We start from the raw sequence: 24214 nt of genomic DNA on the forward strand, positions 1-24214 counted from the left end.
TGAAAAGAGTGACAGTTTTACTTCTTCTTTTCCAATTTGTATTCCTTTTATTTCTTTTTCTTCTCTGATTGCCGTGGCTAGGACTTGAAAAACATAAAAATATATGGTTTTTATTCTTCCATTTGTTAATATGGTGTATCACATTGATTTGCCTATATTGAAGAATCCTTTCATCCTTGGGATAAATCCCACTTGATCATGATGTATGATCCTTTTCATGTGCTGCTGGATTCTGTTTGCTAATACTTTGTTGAGGATTTTTGCATCTATATTCATCAGTGATATTGGTCTGTAATTTTCTTTTTTTGTAGTATCTTTGCCTGGTTTTGGTAACAGGGTAATGGTGGCCTCGTAGAATGAGTTTAGTAGTGTTCCTTCCTCTGCAATTTTTTGGAAGCGTTTGAGAAGGATGGGTGTTAGCTCTTCTCTAAATGTTTGATAGAATTCACCTGTGAAGTCATCTGGTCCTGGACTTTTGTTTGTTGGAAGATTTTTAATCACAGTTTCAATTTCATTCCTTGTGATTGGTCTGTTCATATTTTCTATTTCTTCCTGGTTCAGTCTTGGAAGGTTATACCTTTCTTAGAATTTGTCCATTTCTTCCAAGTTGTCCATTTTATTGGCATAGAGTTGCTTGTAGTAGTCTCTTATGGTGCTTGGTATTTCTGCAGTGTCCATTGTAACTTATCCTTTTTCATTTCTGATTTTATTGATTTGAGTCCTCTCCATCTTTTTCTTGATGGGTCTGGCTAAAGGTTTATCAATTTTTTTTATCTTCTCAAATAACCAACTTTTAGTTTTATTGATCTTTGCTATTGTTTCCTTCATTTGTTTTTCAGTTATTTCTGATCTAATCTTCATGATTTCTTTCCTCTGCTATCTTTGGGTTTTGTTTGTTCCTCTTTCTCTAGTTCCTTTAAGTGTAAGTTTAGACTGTTTGTTTGAGATGTTTCTTGTCTCTTGAGGTAGGATTGTATAGCTATAAACTTCCCTCTTAAAACTGCTTTTGCTGCATCCCATAGGTTTTGGATTGTCGTGTTTTCGTTGTTATTTGTCTCTAGGTATTTTTGATTTCCTCTTTGATTTCTCCAATGATCTCTTGGTTATTTTGTAATGTATTGTTTAGCCTCCATGTGTTTGTGTGTTTTATGTTTTTTTCCCTGTAATTTGTTTCTAATCTCAGCGTTTTGGTTGGAAAAGATGCTTGATATGATTTCTATTTTCTTAAATTTACTGAGGCTTGATTTGTGACCCAAGATGTGATCTCCCCTGGAGAATGTTCTGTGTGCACTTGAGAAGAAAGTGTAATCTGGAATGTACGGATTACATTCCATTCCATGTAGATGGAATGTCCTATAAATATCGCTTAAATCTATCTGGTCTATTGTGACATTTAAAGCTTGTGTTTCCTTATTAATTTTCTGTCTGGGTGATCTGTCCATTGGTGTAAGTGAGGTGTTAAAGTCCCCCTCTATTATTCTGTTACTGTCAATTTCTCCTTTTATGGCTGTTAGCATTTGCCTTATCTTTTGAGGTGGTCCTATGTTGGGTGCATATATATTTATAATTGTTATATCTTTTTCTTGGATCGATCCCTTGATCAGTATGTAGTGTCCTTCCTTGTCTCTTGCAACAGTCTTTATTTTAAAGTCTATTTTATCTGATATAAGTATTGCCACCCCAGCTCTCTTTTGATTTCCATTTGCATGGAATATCTTTTTCCATCCCCTCACTTTCAGTCTGTATGTGTCCCTAGGTCTGAAGTGGGTCTCTTGTAGACAGTATATATACGGGTTGTGCTTTTGTGTCCATTCAGCAAGTCTGTGTATTTTGGTTGGAGCATTTAATCCATTCACATTTAAGGTAATTGTCGATATGTATTTACCATTTTCTTAATTGTTTAGGGTCTGTCCTTGTAGGTCCTTTTTTCTCTTGTGTTTCCCAAGAAACACTGCTTAGAGAAGTTAGAGAAGTTCCTTTAGCATTTGTTGTAGAGCTGGTTTGGTGGTGCTGAATTCTCTTAGCTTTTGTTTGTCTGTAAGGCTTTTGATTTTTCTGTCGAATCTGAATGAGATCCTTGCAGGGTATATTAATCTTGGTTGTAGTTTCTTCCCTTTCATCACTTTAAATATATCATGCCACTCCCTTCTGGTTGTAGAGTTTCTGCTGAGAAATCAGCTGTTTACCTCATGGGGGTTCCCTTGTATGTTATTTGTCATTTTTCCCTTGTCACTTTTAATAATTTTTCTTTTTCTTTAATTTTTGTCCATTTGATTACTATGTGTCTCAGCATGTTTCTCCTTGGGTTTATCCTGCCTGGGATTCTCTGTGCTTTCTGGACTTGGGTGTCTATTTCCTTTCCCATGTTAGGGAAGTTTTTGACTATAATCTCTTCAGATATTTTCTCGGGTTCTTTCTCTCTCTCTTCTCCTTCTGGAACCCCTGTAATGCGAATGTTGGTGCATTTAATGTTGGCCCAGACGTCTCTTAGGTTTTCTTCATTTTTTCATTCTTTCTTCTTTCTTCTGTTCTGCAGCAGTGAATTCCAGCAATCTATCTTCCAGGTCACTTATCCGTTCTTCTGCCTCAGTTATTTTGCTATTGATTCCTTCTAGTGTAGTTTTAATTTCAGTTATTGTATTGTTCATCTCTGTTTGCTTGTTCTTTAATTCTTCTAGGTGTTTGTTCTTTAATTCTCCTAGGTCTTTGTTAAACATTTCTTGCATGTTCTCGATTTTTACCTCCATTCTTTTTCCGAGGTCCTGGATCATCTTCACTATCATTATTCTGAATTCTTTTTCTGGAAGGTTACCGTTCTCCCCTTCATTTAGTTGTTTTTCTGGGGTTTTATCTTGTTCCTTCATCTGGTACATAGTCCTCTGCCTTTTTATTTTGTCTATCATTCTGTGAATGTGGTTTTCGTTCCACAGGTTGCAGGATTGTAGTTCTTCTTGCTTCTACTGTCTGCCCTCTGGTGGATGAGGCTTTCTAAGAGGCTTGTGCAAGCTTCCTGATGGGAGGGACTGGTGGTGGGTAGAACTGGGTGTTGCTCTGGTGGCAGAGCTCAGTAAAACTTTAATCCGATTGTCTGCTGTTGGGTGGGGCTGAGTTCCCCCTCCCTGTTGGTTGTTTGGCCTGAGGTTACCCAGCGCTGGAGGCTACAGGCTCTTTGGTGGGGCTAATGGTGGACTCTGAAAGGGCTCACGCCAAGGAGTACTTCCCAAAACTTCTGCTGCCAGTGTCCTTGTCCCCATTGTGAGCCACAGCCACCCCCCGCCTCTGCAGGAGACTCTCCAACACTAGCTGTTAGGTCTGGTTCAGTCTCCTATGGGGTCACTGCTCCTTCCCCTGGGTCCTGATGCGCACACTACTTTGTGTGTGCCCTCCAAGAGTGGAGTCTCTGTTTCCCCCAGTCCTGTCGAAGTCCTGCAATGAAATCCCACTAGCCTTCAAAGTCTGATTCTCTGGGAATTCCTCCTCCCGTTGCCAGACCAGGTTGGGAAGCCTGACGTGGGGCTCAGAAACTTCATTCCAGTGGGTGGACTGCTGTGTTATAATTGTTCTCCAGTTTGTGAGTCACCCACCCAGCAGTTACAGGATCTGATTTTATTGTGATTGCACCCCTCCTACCATCTCATTGCAGCTTCTCCTTTGTCTTTGGGTGTGGGGTATCTTTTTTTGGTGAGTTCCAATATCTTCCTGTCAATGATTGTTCAGCAGTTAGTTATTATTTTGGTGTTCTCACAAGAGGGAGTGAGCGCACTTCCTTCTACTCCGCCATCTTAAACCAATCTCCCCCAAGACACATGTATTTTTAATGCCTTATAAATGATACATCCTGTTAACCATTATAGTTTTGTTTTTTAACTGGCTGTTTTGTCAGTGTGTTAATTTTAAAACAACACTGTAGTTTTGAAAAATAAAAAAACGACAAGAAACCACCTAGAATCTAACAACTTTAACCTGTTACTTTATTCAAGTCTGGGGCAGTTCTCAGTTCAGTGACACAGGTTGTGTTGACCCTACAAATTTAGTACCATTTTGGCCAGTTGTTTTTCTTTGATATAATTTTTTTTTTTTTTTTTTTTTTTTTTTGCGTTATGTGGGCCTCTCACTGTCGTGGCCTCTCTCGTTGCGGAGCACAGGCTCCGGACATGCCGGCCCAGCGGCCATGGCTCACGGGCCCAGCCGCTCTGCGGCATGTGGGATCCTCCCGGACCAGGGCACGAACCCGCGTCCCCTGCATCGGCAGGTGGACTCCCAACCACTGTGCCACCAGGGAAGCCCTGATAAAATTTTTATCCACTTCCAACCCAAGGACTGTTTCCCTCTTGACATATTCTGATGTTTGTTTTCAGGGCACCTCCACAATGCTGTGTTTGGCAGCTCTTCATGGCATGGTGGCCTTGGTAGGCTCTGAAGGGGATGTAATGCAGGTAAAAAAAAAAAAAGGGGGGGGTCGGGGTCGGGTGGGAGAAGAAACCTAAATGTGTACATAGTCACAGCAAGAAAAGAATACCCAATATCTCAGTATGCTAAGGAAAGAACAATATATGATCATGGTATTGTTTACACTGGGCTTTCTAATGCCTTTATATATGGAAAATTGCTCTTGGTCAGGAATTCTTTCTATAGAGATATGTTCCTTATTTTATTTGGTTTGTAGGAATTAAACCTAGTCAACTTATCTACTTTCTGCAAAATTCTCTGAATGAGAAAAGTGATTGGATCCTAAGAAATTTAAAAAGCCATTCATAAGAAACTCCATTTTGCATCTGTGATGTTTAAGTTTATATCTATGTAATTATGCTTTCACTTTAAAATGTTTTGTGTAGTGAGCATATGTATATGTAAATTTACAAGTAATTCTAAGGTGTTCCTTTGTTCATACAGTAAAGGTTTATTACGTGACTGCTACATGCCACACTGAACTGGTGCTAGGAAATCAGTGATTTCATAAAGCATGGGCACTGCCTTCAAGGAGCTCACAGCTTTTGTTTTTGAAATATAAGGATATAATGATAAATTATTTCACAGCTTAGATGATGGTAACTCATACACTGGGAATATCATTATTTACTTCTGGGGGGATGCGGGATGGGTATTTCTCCTTTTTCTTTCAGCTGAAGTCAGAAGCCATCCAGTCCTCTCATTTTCAAGGCAGACTTAATGAAGTCATTAGAACTTTAACTCAGGTGAGAAGGGGAATTTCAGACCGTTGAGTGGGAAAACAGATATTCCCCTTTGTGGTCTTTTTTCTTTTTCATGATATAAACTGTTTTACTTAGACAATGGGAAAATCTCTGGTTATTCATGGTGAGTTCAAGGGTCATTGGAGCATGGCTTACGGCCCTGCATAATTTGCTGATCAACACACACCACCTCTGGAAAAAAAGAAAGCTGGCATTTTTGAGTTAAGTTGGCACTGGTTTCTCTTAAAAATTAAAACCTGACCTTGCAAAGAATGTCAGGCCCTCCAGACAAGGAAAAGTGGAAGACAGTCAAAGGGCCGGGCATATATCTAAGCAGAATGGTCAAGAGGCACTAGTTCAGATGTCACTGGTAAAAGTATTTAGGTAAATTATGGTCAGCATTCTCCTTGTCTAAAGAATAAACATGTCCATCTGCTGAGAAATGATTTTATATTTTCAGATTTTTATTTTTAAAAAATCATGATGTTCATTGAATAAACTTAAAATTACAGAATGAAAGAAGCTGAAAAAATATCAGTGATGTTCCTCCCAACCTGAAGCAGCTGCTACTAATATTTGGTCATATTTCTTTTTAAGCATTCTTATTTTCTCTGCATAGTTGTATTCTTATCATATGTAGAACTTTGTATCCTAGGCTTTTCACTTAGCATACTTGTTTTCATTCTTGCAAATATAGCTGGTTATAATACTCACCACATAAAGAAGTTTTAGGAATTCATGGTTTTAAAAGCAAACAAATTTCTGAACAGAAGAAACTCTCTTTTGCATGTATGAATATGAATATTCTCCAAAAAAAATTCTACTGAAACATAAGTTGCTGTAACTTGGGGAAAAATCTATAAATGAAAACTATTATTTTAAAAATCTTATTATGAATGATAAAACAGTAATAGAGAATTAGTCAAAGAAGAGAACAAAATAGTATCTCCTTCTACTTTTAAAGGTACTTTAGTTTTAAGCAACTATCGCCTCTTTTTACTTTTTGGATTTTCTTTTCTCATTTTTTGAAAATTCCTTTAGACCAGTCTGACTCAGTGAAAACTGAGACAACCACTGGTATGTTCCATCATGACTGATAGATTCATTCATTCATTCATTCATTCAGCAACACTTGTTGATCACCTCTATGTCCCACGTTTAGTATACTAGACAGTTGATAGTACATCTTGTATATCTCATTATCAGCCAAGCCACCACCTCATAAAAGATTAGTGACCTCCTGTGAGTGGCCTTGTATTGAATAGAATTTGGATCTTGCCCCATCATTGAACTGTTACATTTCATTTATAGGTCATCAGTGTGTCTGGGGTGATTGGTCTTCAGTCAAATGCAATCTGGCTTCTAGGACATCTTCATCTGTCTACTCTGTCCTCAAATCAAAGTAGAACCTCGGGTAAGACTGGAGTCATAGAACACTGGAGCTGGAAGGAGGGATTGCTGACATGGGGCAATGTGCTTTGTTAAGAGAGTTAATTTTCACAGCTACCCAAGCACAGTAATATCGGTGGTGGATATTACTGTCCCTCTTTTACATCAGAGGAAAATGGACTGTGGAGAGGTCTCCTGACTTGCCCAGGGTCACATAGCAGTAAATGGTAAACATGCAGTTTGAACTAAGATCTGTCGGCCGCCAAAGCCCATGCTCTTTTCACTCTTTCTCTCTGCCTTCCTTGGAGATCGGTTTAGACATTGAGTCTAACCCCATATTTTACAAATGGAGAACCCGAGGCTCAGAAAGGTTACATGACTTAAGTACAAGCTTAATGAGAAATTCAGAAACTAGGAATCAGACCCTTGAAGCTTGGAACAGAGTTCTTTTTATTTTACTAGATGTAATCATAGTTTGTATAATATTCATATTTCATTAAAAAACTCTTCATATATGGCTGGAATTCTTCTGGCTCCTGGTTTTGAGAAAATAATTGGGTAAGTACTTTTAAAGATGTATATCTCCTTGGCCTTGGAATTAAAATCCTAGGTCTTAATGTAACAAGGCTTTTTCTATTTCCAGCTTTTTAATAAAAGCAATAAAAATATTTGCAGTTCCCACATGCTTAACTTATGTGTGTACTTGGAGATCTCCCGGGGAAGGCATCACTGTAATGCACTGGGACCTATAGCTACTCCTTGCTCTTTATAGAATTTTGACCACTGGCTCTCTTGGACTCATGCCAGGGAGGTTTAGGTACCAAAGATTCCTCATTAAAACCTAGTTTCACATATCCCCTGACAGGTAGTCTACAGACAGCATTACCATGGGCTACTATAATTACTGTCTCCCTCATTTTCAATCACTCCTCAGCTATAGAAATAGGACATGGTTTCACAGCATTCCCAACATAATGAACTTTAGACAACTAGAAGCTGTCATATTAAAACTGGAAAAGGAAAAAAAAAGTAGTCATATTAGAAACCCTTGGTATTGCTAGTTTTGAAGTGCAGTGCTCTCACAAGGTCCTGGTAAAATAGCATGTGTATGTCAGGCTTTTGCTTTTTCACATAGGCTTTTAATTGTTATACTGTGGAGTACACGGTCTGGCCCACATATACTGAAGACAGGTCGTAGTGAATCATCTTACACCCAGGTTCTTTGGAGCAACATGATTGTGTGTCTGGAAAAGTTGAGCCATCTATCCCAGTAAAAAACATTTCATGAAACAATTATGTGGAACTGGGAGGAAAAGAATCTGGGAAACTCCCAGGACTCAACAAGCATAAATGTCACTCCTTCATTGTTCCAGGTCAGCAGGCACATCTGGTTATTTGCACGTGTTGGTCACATAGAGGTCCCTGCCTTATGAAGTAAGAGACTAGCTGATATTAATGCTGATTGATGTATTTCCATAGTTCATATATCTGACTCAGGGTGCCCTGAAATAGCCCAGAGAATGGTGGTCTCATCCTAGAAGCCCAGTAGACTCCTTGCTGACACAGAGGAAGTCACTGGATTGCAGCTCATTGATGTGCCAAAGTGGAAAAGGGTTTTTTTAAACCACTTGAGTACAATTTTTGTCCTCTGTGGTTTTTCAGCCTCCTCTAGATTTACCACCGTTTTAGATTTGCTTGCATAGCCTAAGTGATGACTCCAAGGCCAGTCACTTAACCTAATAGAATTAGTTGCAACCACAGAGTATTGTTCTGAGATTAATGGCATAAACACTTCTGCTTTGTCTCTAGGTTGATATGGCAGCATGAGATCATTATCTTTCCTTCATTAGTCCCGTCAGGTTCAGTGGTTAATTTGATCATTTTCTGTCTCCACAGTTCCTACGGACTATAGCTATTTGCCTGAAAGCAGTTTTATTAGAGCATCCATTGGCTTCTTCATTACAGGAGGAAAAAAAGGCAAGTGAGCACATTTCTTGAACTCTGTCATACTGTCTACATGTCAAGTTTGTGTGCCCTCAGCTTGCTTCTGTAGAATTAAACAATACAAATCTGAAGGGGTGAATAATTTCTCCTGCCAGATCATCTTTGCAGTAGAGATGACTAGGAGACCAACTACACTAAGTGGTACATAAACATACACACTGTGTGTACTGTTGGAACTACCATACGTGATCTTGGGGGACATGTGAATATCTTAATCTTCCTTTTGGCCATTTCGAAAGTATAAGCGCACATTACTTTTCTTGTCAATTTCAAGTGAGTGTGACCTAAAAAGAGAAAACACACATGGGTGCTGTTTGTATTCCAGGACCAGACTTGGAGGTAAGTCTTCTCCCTGAACCTTGTGTGATCACTTTGTGTTGTTGGAATCACTGGCTCTAGTTCTTAATTTTAGTTTCTGTTGTTTTTCTCTGCACCAGTTGTCCCTTTGTGATTCTTTTTTGCTGCCACACACAACCTAAAGACAGAGATTGAGTGCCTTTTGTTTATAACTGGAGTCAAAATAATGCCACATAAACTATCAAATAAATGCTCTTTAATGATACACACCTACCATTTCATGCTATGAGGAAAAAATGGATCTGAAATGAGCATGTCATGGCTCAGGAACCAGTTTTATGTAATATTCTTTCACTGATGTGTGCTAGTTTCATTCTTCGTTGGGTTGGCTGTGTCAGTCTGGGCAAAATCAGTGCCTGTATTACAACAAGACCATCCCAGTTTTAGGGGAAAAAAAGTTTTTAAACCAATTAAAATGAAGACATCTGGGGACATCTGAAGTCATTGATTAATGAAGGTCATGGAAGGATAAAATCTCACCATTGGAAGGGACATTAAAAGTCATGTCCGTTGTCTAAGTTTCCACTGGGTACAGAAATCCCTGGAGCTTCCAGATTGTAAACTACTTTCATAGGTTGGACATGAATTCCCTTAGTTTCTGCAGTTCTAGAAATTGTGCATATTATCCTCAGGTCGCGACTTAGCATAATTTGCTTTTACATATCCTCAGTAAAAATTGGTATAAGGTTATGTCATGGTTTTACAAGATATGTTTATATATGAACATGTCATATATATATAATGTGGAGTTAATTGTTTATATTGCCATAAATTAAGTGTTTTTAAAGTACAGAGATGTCTCCATTAGGAGGAAATTGAATTCTTACTAAAGGAACATCTAAAATTTCCATGGCTAGAATAATTCTAGGAACATATATTTTTGCTCTATTTTTTGTTAGTTTGCTCACTGATATCTTATAAAATTTTTAAATGATGATAGCGTGAGATATTTCCATGAAATATAAAACTCTTAAGACCAAATGAAAGACATACTCTTTTTCTTTTCTAGTGACTAAAATGTCATTTGGCTCCCTAGATTCATATTTTTTAACAGAAATGAATTTTCTGTGAATCTTGTGGAAAATTTTGTTAAATGTAATATTTTTATGATTATGCAGTCATGGTACAACAGGAAGTATTCTGTTCTAAAACTGAAAAATCAGGTGAAATTGACATCAGAAACATTATGTAAAATCTTACTATTAAAGCTATTTTAAGACATATAAATGAAATATTTTTAAAATGCCATATTACTAGTCACATTTTTGGCATTCTCAGGTTGTGGGAGAGGGCTGCCTTCTTGTCAGGTTTACTGACTAGATTCAGAGGAAAATCCATTCAGCCTTACCCATTACTAATGATGACCCCAGAGGAGTGGAGGCCGTGGGAGGCTGACCTCCGCCTCGGAAGCCCATTTACAAAAACAAAACCAGACCCTGCTCTATGGGTCTAAATGGGATGGCCAAATGTGGAGGTGTGCATGCAAACAAGTGTTTTCTTCTTCAATATGCCCAGCTCATTTGAATTTTAATAACTCCCTTCTGAAGCAGCTTTTGAGTTTAAATGTTTGGGTGTCACTCATCAGAGCCCAGTGGCGCTGCTGATAGGAAGGATGACAACTTTGGTGAGCTCTTTAGAGGAAGAAATGGCTTGAGAGGATAAAAATCATGCTTGGCATAGGCAGAAGAGAGAAAACTTTAGGGATAGCATGGCTTCGTTGCCTCTGTATGCCATTTAGTAACTCACAAGAGGAAGAAAAATGTGATGAGTTATCCCTGATTCACACATATGCCAGGTTGAGATTGGATGTCATGATCTCAGTTTTAGCCAATCAGATTTGAGATAGTGAATATATTAATCTGCTTCAAATGTTTAGGGCTTTTCTCATTCTAGATACTCACTTTAGTACTCATACAACAGAACATAGCATATGTTCATAGCATCTATTCCTTCATACAGGCCTACATTTTAAAACCATGCCAAACAGATAAAATTCCTTCCAATTTTAAGACTGCAGTTAATAGTTTTGAATATAACTGTTTTTTTTGCTATACCCTATAACATTTTCTCTTCTTCCCTAATAGCCCTACCTTCTAGCAGATATAATATTCCTTAACCCTTGTCATCATCATAATCTATTCTATGGACATTTCTTGGCTGTGCTATGCTTAAAATTTGCTTATAATCTAATTCCGCCTATCATGGAATTATTTTTTATCTTAAGGGCCTCTAAATTTTGACTCTTATTTTTGCTTTTCTGTACATTTATTCTTTTTCCTGATTTCTGATCTTTGTTTTTTCTCAATCTCATGGCATATTCAGATTTCATCAGGATTTTACCTACTTTTTAAACAAAACACTTAAAATGTATTAAAAGTACTTAATAAAAATAATCATTTATTTTTGGTGATAACATTTAGGTATTTCTACCTAATCATTTAGGATTATTTTTCTTATCATTCTCTTGCTGGGGAATGTGACTTTCTAAGCTTTAATTTTTCTATTAGGCTTTAAAGTTTACAATAAGAAGTATTAATTCACAGAAAGTATATTTAAATCCTTGTAAGAAAGTCAGTATGAATGGCATTTCCTTCTCGATATGGATTCATTGGTCAGCGATTTGAGTGTATAAGTGTTGGGCTTGTACATATACTATCAATAGGTAGATTCTCAGTTGATCATTTTTGGATTACTAGCATGAGATATAATTGTTGATGAGTCTAGCCAAGAGAGCAGAATATAGAATAAATGATATGAGAAAGCTATTTCTATTTTTCTGATGAAATTATGGAGTTGGTTACCAAAAGTATGTTATTTTTAAGTATTTTAGTTTGGTAATAGTTTACCTATACAATTCTTTTTAAAAAGTTATTAGAAATGAATACATTTCTTCATACCAAAAATGGTATGAAGAAAAAGAAAGAATCCTCTTAATCTCACCACCTAGAGATAGCCTCAGTAGGTATTCCAGTGTATGTCCTCTAGATGTGTGTGTGTTATATTATATTGAATCATAAAATGTATATTATTGTCTTTTTAAAAAATTTAACAAGTTTCCATGTAAATGGACATAATCACCACTCATCCCCTGAAAAGAAGGGTTGAGGAAGCATGAAAAGAATCCTTGCATCACTTTCTAGACAGGTTTTAATATGATATGTTTGGGGAGTATTTAATTTCTATTTTTTTGTTGTAAACATCATAAAAATATTTGAAAGGAAAAAAGTCACCAATTATCCCATGACTTTCTAACAGCTATTATCATTTAAAAATTTTACTTTTTAATTTGTTCCTGTTATGCACACACAATGTTTACATATTTACCAGTATACATAAACTTTGTATTTTTTAACTTAATATTATATTGTAAACATTTCCCTATTTTCCATATATCTCCATAATTATCATTAAAAATGATTACCATTATCATTAATAATGATAATGACTGACTGTAGAATGTTCCGTCAAGTCGATGAATCATAACTAACCCATTACCCTATAGATCATTTAAAATGTTTCCATTATAGAGAACATCCTTGTGCCTATAGCTTTCCTTAGGATAAACTCTCAGCAATTTATTAGTGGCCAAGAGGCTGAGGATTTGATGACTACAGAGATGGCATGGCCTCATTGCTCTTCAAAAGGACTGTAGCAGATTTCAGTACCTCGGCCCTGTCTGAGTATCATAGTACAGCAGCATATCATAGAGGTTAAAAGCGTGGGAGCCAGACTGCCTGGGTTCATACCCCACTTATACTGCCTGCTGGCTATGTCACTTCAGGCAAGCTACTTAAGTCTGTAATCCTCAATTGCTTCTGTAAAGTGGAGAAAATAATTGAATCTTCTTTCTAGAGTTTTTTGTAAGGATTATGAGTTTATGAGCCATCCTCAGGCTGACGAGCTCGTTGTGAAGACAGAATATAAAACATGGACCTTCAATCACAGTGAATGCAGCTCTGGGTGCCGGGATAGTCAAAGGTGTTGGCAAGGAGAGGAAAGGAAGGCACACTGGCACAACTTCCGATCAGGCAAGAACAGCAATGGAAGTGAAGGCACTTGAGGAAGCTCAGGTTGGGAGTTCTCTGTGTCTTTCTGCCTGTGTCCTTTTTTGCATCCCTGCATCCCTGGTGGTGACTCTCTGGTGTCTGCCACAGGCAGGGGAAACCTTCAGTTCAGGAGGCAAGAAGTCAGAAGTCAAGGCGTTGGTAGGGTGGGTTCTTTCTGGGGGCTCTGAACGAGAATCTTTTCCACGCTTTTCTCACAGCTTCACTTTATGTAACAGTGCTTAGGAAACAAATAAAGAATAAACCCTTTCTAGTTATCATATTACAAAGCAAACCATCAGATAGATAAAACAAATGACTACAATAAAAGCCAAGCAGGTATAAAATGATACTTTAAGACTACTTTAATTTGCATTCATTGTCAGAAGGAATGAACATTTTTGTATGTATTTACTATTTGAGATGTCGTTTTTTTAAATTAAATGTTAGATGTGCTTTCAAATTTATTTTACTTTTTATTTTAAAATAATTTAAAACTTACCAAAAAGTGAAAACAGCCAGATCACTTCTATATTCCTTTCACCCAGAGACCCTATTCAAGTTTCCCTGACAGCCCAAATGATGGCTTTAGCAGAACAAGAATTTAATCCAGAATGTCACACTTGTCATCTCTTTGGTCCCCTTCAGTCTGGAACATTGCCTCGGTTGTTCTGTCTTTCATGACTTTAACGTGTTTTAGGATTAGAAGCCAGTTGTTTTACAGAGCACTTTTCTGTTTGGGTTTGCCTGGTGTTCCTCACATGAGAGGTCAGTCACCTTTGGCAAGAATGTTACAGCCATGGAGGCCTGCTCTGCTCACTGCATCCCTTCGGGTGGTACACGATGTCTGTCTTCCTCCACCAAAGTGATGCTAACTTTGATCACTTGGATAAGGTGATCTCTTCCAGGTGTCTCCTCATTAAAGTTCCTCCTTTCCTTTTATCATCAAGAAATATTTTATGTGGAGATATTTTGAGACTTTATGAATATCCCATTTTCATCCTACTTTCACCCATTAGTTTGGGTATCCATTAATGTTTTCTTGACTGAGTTATTACTCTGATGATTGCCAATAGGTGATTCTTAAAATTCCATTATCCCATTTACACTTTTTGGTAGGCTTTCTTCTGAAAGGAAAAGCTGCCTCCTTCCCTCCCTCCCTCTTCCATCCTTCCTTCTTTCCTTGCTTCCTTTCTTTTTCTTTCTTCCTTTCTTTCTTTCTTTCAATATGGACTGCTGAACTCCTATTATTCAATTATTTATTATTCAGTTATTCATGATTTTGATCCTCAAATTGTTCCAGACTAGATGAGAAAGAGCCTCTTTAAGTTGACTCTTGTGTCCTTTTGAGATAACCTTATCATTCTTTGAGTACCTCCTTTTCTTTGTGGCACACAAAGATGTTCTAGGTTCATCTTGTATTATCCTCAGCCTTGTAATAGCCAGGTAACTCAAGTTTCTTCTCGTGGAGAAAGATATTTAGAAGCCAAGATCTTGGGTGCAAATTACTGCATTGCTACTGCGATAATCACTGCTCCTAGGCCCTTTCAGTGGACAGTTAGGAAATTCTCTCTTTCTCTCCTTCTTTCCCTCCCTCCCTCCCTCTCTCTCTTTCTCTCTCACATATTGTCTATATTTATTCTTATATCTAGCTATATATATTGAAAAACTTGAGTTCACACCAATATCTCCAATTCAACATCACAGGCTTCCTTCTGCATTTCCTCCTTCTCATTTGTAACTTTCTTCTCTGACTTTAAGAAACCTGACTCCCATTATTCTCAATGTATTTGCCACAGTCCTGCTAAAGCTGCCTTCCTCTCTCCCAGGTCCTGATTTCCACTGAGCAGCCACCCTGCTTGGCAGCCTTCCTGGTGCTAAGGGGCTCAGGGATGTTTTTGTTTCTGATAACACTGGATGATATTGAAGTACTTGGTCCTAAGAAAGAACATCCTACCAACTCTTAGTATCTGACTGACATATTGGAATCATCAACTGTTTTCAACAGCTGTCTTGATTATAGAGTGGTTTCTGGCAAGGGGCTAAGCATCTGTTAATCTCTCAAAATATGTCATGCTGTCATTATGTCTACCTGTGTTTTCTAAGGACTTTGTCTAGAAAAATTCGACTCATCCTTTCCATCTTGTTTTAAACATCCTTTCCTCAGTGGAGGATAAGACAGGATTCCCTGATGTTCCCAGATTAGTATAGATTTCTTATGTGATACTTTATGTTTTTCATAGTACTTTACATATGTGAAATTATTTGCTTAATTATTTGTGATTCTTTGTTTAAAGTCTGTCTTTCCCAGTAGACTGTAATTTCCTCAAGGGCAGGAAGAACATGTGGGTTTTATCCTAAATGCTTAGTACAGAGTACTTGGCATGTAATCGTTTTCAAGTATTTGTTGATCTACCACTTTAAACATATATATGTGTGTGTGTGTGTGTGTGTGTGTAATCATATAATATATATATTATATATGTGTATATACATATATTATATATATTGCTTCTAAACAATGCTAATGATGGAGAAGGTAAAGACATATCCACACCATTACAAGCGACATGCTGGTGATGGGGAACAGACACACCAGTGGCTGTTAGCCTACTTGTTACCAGACTTTTCCTATAGGAGTTACACATGTGCATTGTGGCATTGAGATCTGATCCTTTTTGTAGCCAGAGTATGTGTGATAAATGGGTCCTGTTGTAATGCATTATGTTCGGATATGCCATTTATATCAGGGTTCTTTGAGGCTGTCAACTGGATGAGGGATTTAAAGCAACTTTGTACCGGATTTTAAGACATCTGGATCCTTTTAACAAGTACTGTTAGGTCTTCTCAGTTCCAAATCCATTGTCTATAAAGCATTCCAGTATTTCTTTTTGTCTAAGGCACTTGGGTGAAAGATAGAGCTCTGTAATAAGGGAACTGATCCTTCCCATAGCTTAGATTTGGATTCTTGTGTCCAATGCTAAAGATCTCTGGGGAGGGAACCATGTGACTCTGTTCTCCCATTTTGGGGCTCACTCTCTCTCCATATCTCCCCGCAAATGCTTAGAACTACCAGGTATTTTCTCCATTCCTAACAGCTGCTATAATTTCTTTCATTCCAGTTGGTTTCAGAATTAGTTCCCTGCAAATATAGTGGAAAATTTTGTGTGATTCTAGCTATGCTAGTCCATACTGATTCTCTGCTTTTTTAAAAAGTGGGAAATGTATTGCATTATAGTACTTACTTGATTTTCACCCCTGTGCTCCATTTTACAAGTTCTCCTTGTTTCTGACACTTGCTTGTATATTAATTAGGTCAGTTCTAAAGAGTATGGAAGCAACATGTAAAGTGTTTAGATAGTAAAGTGCAGTTACTGGTGAAAGTTCTGTTGTCCTGTCAAGAGAGAGTTTGTTGTCTAAGCAATAAAGGATATAGAAAATGACCATATTTTACATTGGGTCCTGGTATTAGAGGACAGGTTGAATGTCTCTCCTGATTCTCTAGATCCTCTGGAAACTGCAAGTTTTCTGTAGTGAATTCTATAGAAGGACCTGGAATATAATTTTATATAGTTTTAAAAACACTTGATCTGAGAAAAAAATTTAACAGAAATCTGCTTATGAATTAAAGATTTACAATATAGAATTGGATTTATGTCCTTAATAGGAGTGAAGAGTAATTCTTTTTTTTTTTTTTTTTTTAGAATAATAAGCTTTTCCTACCTGGTAATGGCATTTCTAGAATATAGAACATTATTTTTATAAATTTATTTATTTTTGGCTGTGTTGGGTCTTCATTGCAGTGTGAGGGCTTCTCATTGCAGTGGCTTCTCTTGTTGCGGAGCCCGAGCTCTAGGCACACAGGCTTCAGTAGTTGTGGCTCATGAGCTCTAGAGAGCAGGCTCAGTAGTTGTGGTGCACGGGCTTAGTTGCTCCGTTGCATGTGGGATCTTCCCGGACCAGGGTTCGAACCCGTGTCCCCTGCATTGGCAGGCGGATTCTTAACCACCGCACCACCAGGGAAGCCCAGTGAAGAGTAATTCTATGTCCAGATATTTACTATACTATCTGCCAGTTCATTAGGCTATTTCTATGAATCGTGAGCCAAAAGGCCCCCCCAAGAGCAGCTTAAATTTTGTTGTCGTTGTTTTGTGAAATCAAAGACTCCAATTTGCAGACAACTTTGTGTGTGGACAGCTGCCATATGTGGATAATCAGTATAGAGTTATGTGAATACCCAACCAGTTAATTCCTATCATAGCATTTTTATTTTTATCACACCTGATTTTTCCTTGTCTGTTTGTCCTGTCACTAGAGTATAAGCTCCATGAGCATGGTGACCTCTTCTGCCTGTTCAACACCGTCTCCACTGTCTGGTAGCTAATAGATACTCAGTTGAATAAATGAATGTGTTTAAGAATATATTTACTTTTTTGGTCAGAAATTCTTCTACTTGTAATAGCAATGGTTAACTCCCTGATAATATTTCCTATAATCCTAGTACTACATCACAAGGTGGAATTGAAATAAAGCTTCAGTTACTGGTAACACAGCATAGAAGAGTGGCAGGTGTGTTGAGCTTTTAACATTTTCAAAAAGCAAAAAAGTATTGGTTGGAGGGGAGAGAAACAGCACTGGAAGGCACACAACTAGTTTTATTATACTTTGCCAAGTTGGCAGAGGCAAAGGTACAGAGGTAGGTTTGTTGGGGGCTACCTAAGAAAATATGCTGATTCTTGAGATAGCTGTAGAAACATCAGAGAAAGGCCTGCATTAGAAGTATGGGTTTACTAGTCATCAACGCCTAAGTAGTCTGTGAAATTATGAGTAAATGAGCTTAGGCAGTGATAGCAATTATGTTAGGGTAATTTTTATTACAGAAAACAATGACTTGCTTCAAGTGACTCAGTATTTACTGCAAGGATTCATAGGTTTCCCAGAAATCTAAGGACAGAAACTATTCTCAACCCTCAGAGTATCAGGAGCAGAAAGATACCAGGCATCAAGACTTTATCTTGCTTTCTGTCTGCCTGCCCAGGGCTGCACTGTATCGATCTCTTCCATGGATTCTGCTTTTCTCATCAAAGACTGCTTCATCCCTTTCTCTTCTTCTTGTGCTTGTGTGTGTGAGTGTGTGTGTGTCTGTGTGTGTGTGGTAAAAGACACATAACATAAAATTTATCATTTTAACCATTTTAAAGTGTACAATTCAGTGGCGTTTAGTACATTCACAATATTAGGCCACTGTCTAGTTCCAGAACATTTTCATCACCCCAAAAGGAAACCTTGTACTCCCTGAGCAATTGCTCCCATTCCCCCATTTCCCCCAGCCCCTAACAGCCAAAATCTGCTTTCTGTCTCTGTGGATTTGCCTATTCTGCATATTTCATTTAAATGGCATCATATGCCATATGGCCTTTTGTGATGGGCTTCTTTCGCTTAGCATAATGTTGTCAATGTTCATCCATGTGGTGGCAAGTATCAATATTTAGTTCCTTTTTTATGACTGAATAATATTCCAGTGCATGGATATGCATTTTATTTATCCATTCATCTGTTCATGGGCATTTGGGTTGTTTCTACCTTTTGGCCATTATGAGTGGTGCTGCTGTGGAGACTTGTGTACAGGTTTTTGTTTGAATACCAGTTTTCAATTCTTTGGGGTATGTATCTAGGGGTGGAATTGCTCAGTCATATAGTAATTCCATATAATTTTTTGAGGAACTGCCAAACTGTTTTTCCACAGTGGCTGCACCATTTTATATTCCTACTAGCAATGTATGAGGGTTCCAATTCCTCCACATCCTTGCCAACATTTGTTCTTTCTCCATGATTATTATTATCATTATTATTATCATCCTATTGAATGTGAAGTGATCACTTAGTTTTGATTTGTGTTTCCCTAATGACTAATGAGGTTAAGCAACTTCAACTACTTGTTGGTATATCTTCTTCGGAGAATTATCTGTTCAAGTCCTTTGATCATTTTAAAAACTAGATTGTCTTTTTGTTTTCGAATTTTAAGAATTATTTGTGTATTCTGGATACTGGACCCTTATCATATATACAATTTGCCAATGTTTTATTGCATTCTCTAGGTTGTCTTATCAATTTGTTGATAATATCCTTGGACACACAAGTTTTTAGCACTGACAAAGTCCAATTCATCTTTTTTCCTTTTGTTGCTCATATTTTTGGTCATACCTAAGAATTCATTGCCAAATCAAAGGTCATGAAGACTTACCTCTATGTTTTCTTCTAAGAGTTTTACAATTTAATTCTTATATTGTCATTGACCCATTTTAAGTTAAGTTTTGTATGTGGTGTTAGGTAGGGATCCAGCTTCATTATTTACACCTGAATACCTAGTTGTCCCAGCACTATTTGTTGAAGAGACCCTTCTTTCTCCTATTGAGTGGTCTTAGGACCCTTGTCAAAAATCAATTGGCCATAAATGTTTGGGTTTATTTCTGGCCTCCCAATTCTATTCCATTTGTTATATGTCTATCCTTATATTTGCCAGTACCACACTGTTTTGATTATTGTAGCTCTGTAGTAAGTTTTGAAATTGGTATGTGTGAATCCTTTAAATTTTCCTTTTTCAAGATTGTTTTGACTATTTGGGCCCCCTTGCAATTTCATATAAATTTGAGAATCAACTTTTCCATTTCTGCAAAAAAGGTTGTTGAAATTTTGATAGGTATTGTGTTGAATCTGTAGATAGCTTTGAGTAGTATTATCTTAACAATATTAAATATTCCAATCCATGAACTCAAGATGTCTTTCCATTTATTTAGATTTTCTTTTACTTCCTTCAGCAATGTTTTGTACTTTCAGTGTGTGTGTCTTTTACCTTGGTTAAATTTATTTCCCGATATTTTATTCTTTTGGGTACTATTGCATGTGGAATTGTTTCTTAATTTCCTTTTCAGATTATTCATTGCTGGGATATAGAAACACAAATAATTTTTGCTTGTTGATCTTGTACCCTGTAACTTTACTAACTTCTCTTTTTCTGTGTATAGGATCATGTCATCTGCAAATAGAGATAGCTTTACTTTTTCCTTTCCAATCTGGATGCCTTTTATTTCTTTTTCTTGCCTAATGGCTCTGGCTAGAACATCCAATACAAAGTGGTGACAGTGAGCATCCTTGTCTTGTTCCTGATTGTAGAGGAAAAGATTACAGTCTTGCATCATTGAATATGATTTTCACTGTGGGTTTTTTCACAAATGCACTTTATCATATTAAGATAATTCCATTCTATTCCTAATTTTATGAGTATTTTTTTGTCATGAAAGAATGTTGGATTTTATCAAAAGCTCTCTGTGTCAGTTGAGATGATCATATGTTTTTCCTCCCTTCATTCTGTTAATGTGGTATATATTACATTGATTGATTTTCTTATGTTGTATAGCACTTTTATTCCTGGGATAAATCCTGTGTGGTCATCATGTATAGTCCTTTTAATATGCCCTTGGATTCAGTTTACTAGTGTTTTGTTGAGAATTTACACATCTATATACATAACAAGGAGTGGTTTGTAGTTTTCTTTTATTGTGTTGTCTTCATCTAGCTTTGGTATCAGGCTAATGCTGGTCCCATAGAATGAGCTAGGAAGTATTCCCTCCTCTTCTGTTTTTTGGAAGAAACTGAGAAGGATTGGTATGAATTCTTCTTTAAGTGTTTGGTAGAATTCACCAGGAAAACCATCTGGTTCTGAACTTTTCTTTGTTGGGAGGTCTTTGATTACTGATTCAGTCTCTTTACTTGTTATAGGTCTGTTCATATTTTCTATTTGTTCTTGTGTCGGTTTTGGTAATTTGTGTGTTTTTAGGTGTGTGAATTTGTCCATTTCATCTAGATTATCCAATTTGTTACATACAACTTTTTCATAGCTTTCTCTTATAATCCTTTTTATTTCTGTAAGGTTGATAGCAGTGTCATCACTTTCATTTCTAATCTTAGTTACTTGCATCTTCCTTCCCAATCAGTATACCTGTTATTTAATTTTCTTATCTTATTGTGTAAGCTAGGTCTTCCAATATAATATTGAAATGCCATGGTGAGAAGAAACATCCTTGCCTTGTTCCTAATCCTAGTTTTTCATCAATAAGTATGATGTTAGCTGTTTTTTTTAATAGATATGCTTTATCTAGTTGATGAAGGTTATTTTTTTATAGATATGCTTTATCCAGTTGATGAAGTTCCGCTGTATTCCTAGTTTACTGAGAGTTTTTATCATGAATGGGTGCTGGATTTTGTCAAATGCTTTTTCTGCATTTATTGATATATATTCATATGATTTTTCTTCTTTAGGCTACTGATGTGATAGATTACATTAATTGATTTTCAAATGTTGAACCAGCCTTGCATACCTGGGATAAGTTCTACTTGGTTGTGGTGTATAATTCTTTTTATACATTGTTGGATTTAATTGGCTAATATTTTCTTAAAGATTTTTGCATCTATGTTCATAAGAAATATCTGTAGTTTTCTTATGTCTTAGTCTGGTTTTGCTATTAGGGTAATGCCATCCTCATGGAATGAGTTAGGTAATATTCCCTCTGCTTTTATCTTCTGAAAGAGATTAAAGAGAATTGGTATAATTTCTTCTTTAAATGTTTGGTAGAGTTCAGCAGTGAACCCATCTGGGCCTGTTGCTTTCTCTTTTGGAAGGTTATTAATTATTGATTCAGTTTTTAAATAGATGTAGTTCTATTCAGATTGTCTGTATCTTCTTGTATGAATTTTGGCAGATTGTGTCTTTCAAAGAATTGGGTCATTTCATCTAGGTTATCAAATTTGTGGGCCCTCCAGCATTGCATCAATTGTAGTTCAGATTTTCTTACCCCAGCACTGTTCCTGCAGCATCCACTCATGAGTCTCTGCTCTGATAAGCCATGACTCCCTGTATTCATCTGCCTGTCTCTCTAGTCTTGGAGGCAGCAGTTTGCCCTGTGTTCTTCCCTTTCTTAAGGATCCAAGAAGAGTTGTTGATTCTTCAGTCTGTTCAGCTTTTTACTTTTATACCAGAGTGGTAACTTCCAAGCTCCTTACATGCACAACCGGAAACCAAAAGTCTCTCCTTTTTTTTAAACTTTTTTTAAATTATAAAAAACATTTAAAATTTACCATCATAACCATTTTTAAGTATACATTTATATAGTGTTAAGTATATTCACATCATTGTTAAACTAATCTCCAGAACTTTTTCATCTTGCAAAACTGAAACTTTGTACCCACTAAGCAATAATACTTACCCTTTTTCCCTTCCCCGACCCGTGGTAACCACGATTCTACTTTCCATATCTATTAATTTGACTATTTTAGATGCCAGGTATAAGTGGAATCATATAGTATTTGTCTTTTGACTGATATATCTCACTTAGCATAGTGTCCTCAAGGTTGAGGACATGTAGCATATAACAGGATTTCTTTTCTTTTTAAAGTTGAATACTGTTCCATTCTGTGTATATATCACATTTTGTTTATCCATTTTTCCATCAATGGACATTTGGGTTGCTCTTGACTATTGTGCATAGTACTGCTACGGAGGAGCTGAACCAAGATGGCAGAGTAGAAGGATGTGCTCTCACTCCCTCTTGTAAGAACACCAGAATCACAACTAGCTGCTGGACAGTCATTGACAGGAAGACACTGGATCTCACCAGAAAAGATACCCCACATCCAAAGACAAAGGAGAAGCCACAGTGAGACAGTAGGAGGGGCGCAATCACAGCAAAATCAAATTCCATAACTGCTGGGTGGGTGACTTACAGACTGGCGAACACTTATACCACAGAAATCCACCCACTGGAGTGAAGGTTATGAGCCCCACGTCAGGCTTCCCAACATGGGTGTCCGGCAATGGGAGGAGGAATTCCTAGAGAATCAGACTTTGAAGTCTTGTGGGATTTGTTTGCAGGACTTCAACAGGACTGGGGGAAACAGAGACTCCACTCTCGGAGGGCACACACAAACTAGTGTGCACATCGGGACCCAGGCGAAGGAGCAGTGAACCCAGGGGAGACTGAACCAGACCCACCTGCTAGTGTTGGAGGGTCTCCTGCAGAGGCGGGGTGGAGGTGGGGGTTGTGGCTCACTGCGGGGACAAGGACAGTAGCAGCAGAAGTTCTCGGAAGTCCATTTCATCTAGATTATCCAGTTTGTCACTCCTTGGCATGAACCCTCCCAGAGTCTGCCATTAGTTCCACCAAAGAGCCCAGGTAGGCTCCAGTGTTGGGTTGCCTCAGGCCAAACAACCAACAGGGAGGGAACCCAGCCCCGCCCATCAGCAGTCAAGCGGATTAAAGTTTTACCTAGCTGTGCCCACCAGAGCAACACCCAGCTCTACCCACCACCAGTCTCTCCCATCAGGAAGCCTACACAAGCCTCTTAGCCTCATCCACCAGAGGGCAGACTGCAGAAGCAAGAAGAACTACAATCCTGCAGCCTGTGGAACAAAAAACATTCACAGAAAGATAGACAAGATGAAAAGGCAGAGGGCTATGTACCAGATGAAGGAACAAGATAAAACCCCAGAAAACCAACTAAATGAAGTGGAGATAGGCAACCTTCCAGAAAAAGAATTCAGAATAATGATAGTGAAGATGATCCAGGACCCTGGAAAAACGATGGAGGCAAAGATCGAGAAGATGCAAGAAATGTTTAACAAAGATCTAGAAAAATTAAAGAACAAACAAACAGAGATGAACAATACAATAACTGAAATGAAAACTACACTAGAAGGAATCAATAGCAGAGTAACTGAGGCAGAAGAATGGATAAGTGACCTGGAAGTCAGAATGGTGGAATTCACTGCTGTGGAACAGAACAAAGAAAAAAGAATGAAAAGAAATGAAGACAGCCTAAGAGACCTCAGGGACAACATTAAATGCAACAACATTCACATTATAGGGGTCCCAGAAGGAGAAGAGAGAGAGAGAAAGGACCCGAGAAAATATTTGAAGAAATTATAGTCAAAAACTTCCCTAACGTGGGAAAGGAAATAGCCACCGAAGTCCAGGAAGCCCAGAGAGTCCCATACAGGATAAACCCAAGGAGAAACATGCCGAGATACATAGTAATCAAATTGGCAAAAATTAAAGACAAAGAGAAATTATTGAAAGCAGCAAGGGAAAAACAACAAATAACATACAAGGGAACTCCCATAAGATTAACAGCTGATTTCTCAGCAGAAACTCTACAAGCCAGAAGGGAGTGGCA

The 24214-nt window shown here is 37.6% G+C and overlaps 1 protein-coding gene across 1 annotated transcript in view; it reads left to right on the top strand.

Moving 5' to 3' along the window:
- The window catches only part of FOCAD (focadhesin), a 312127-nt gene that overhangs the window by 260102 nt on the left and 27811 nt on the right, over positions 1-24214 (top strand). Inside the window, exons 32-35 of the mRNA XM_082656700.1 lie at positions 4359-4436; positions 5124-5195; positions 6504-6606; positions 8478-8558. Of these exons, the coding sequence (XP_082512826.1) occupies positions 4359-4436; positions 5124-5195; positions 6504-6606; positions 8478-8558 (334 nt within the window). The remainder of the gene's footprint in view (positions 1-4358; positions 4437-5123; positions 5196-6503; positions 6607-8477; positions 8559-24214) is intronic.

Source organism: Grampus griseus (assembly GCF_964374135.1).
Source record: "Grampus griseus genome assembly, chromosome: 6".
In the NCBI taxonomy this organism is placed as follows: domain Eukaryota; kingdom Metazoa; phylum Chordata; class Mammalia; order Artiodactyla; family Delphinidae; genus Grampus; species Grampus griseus.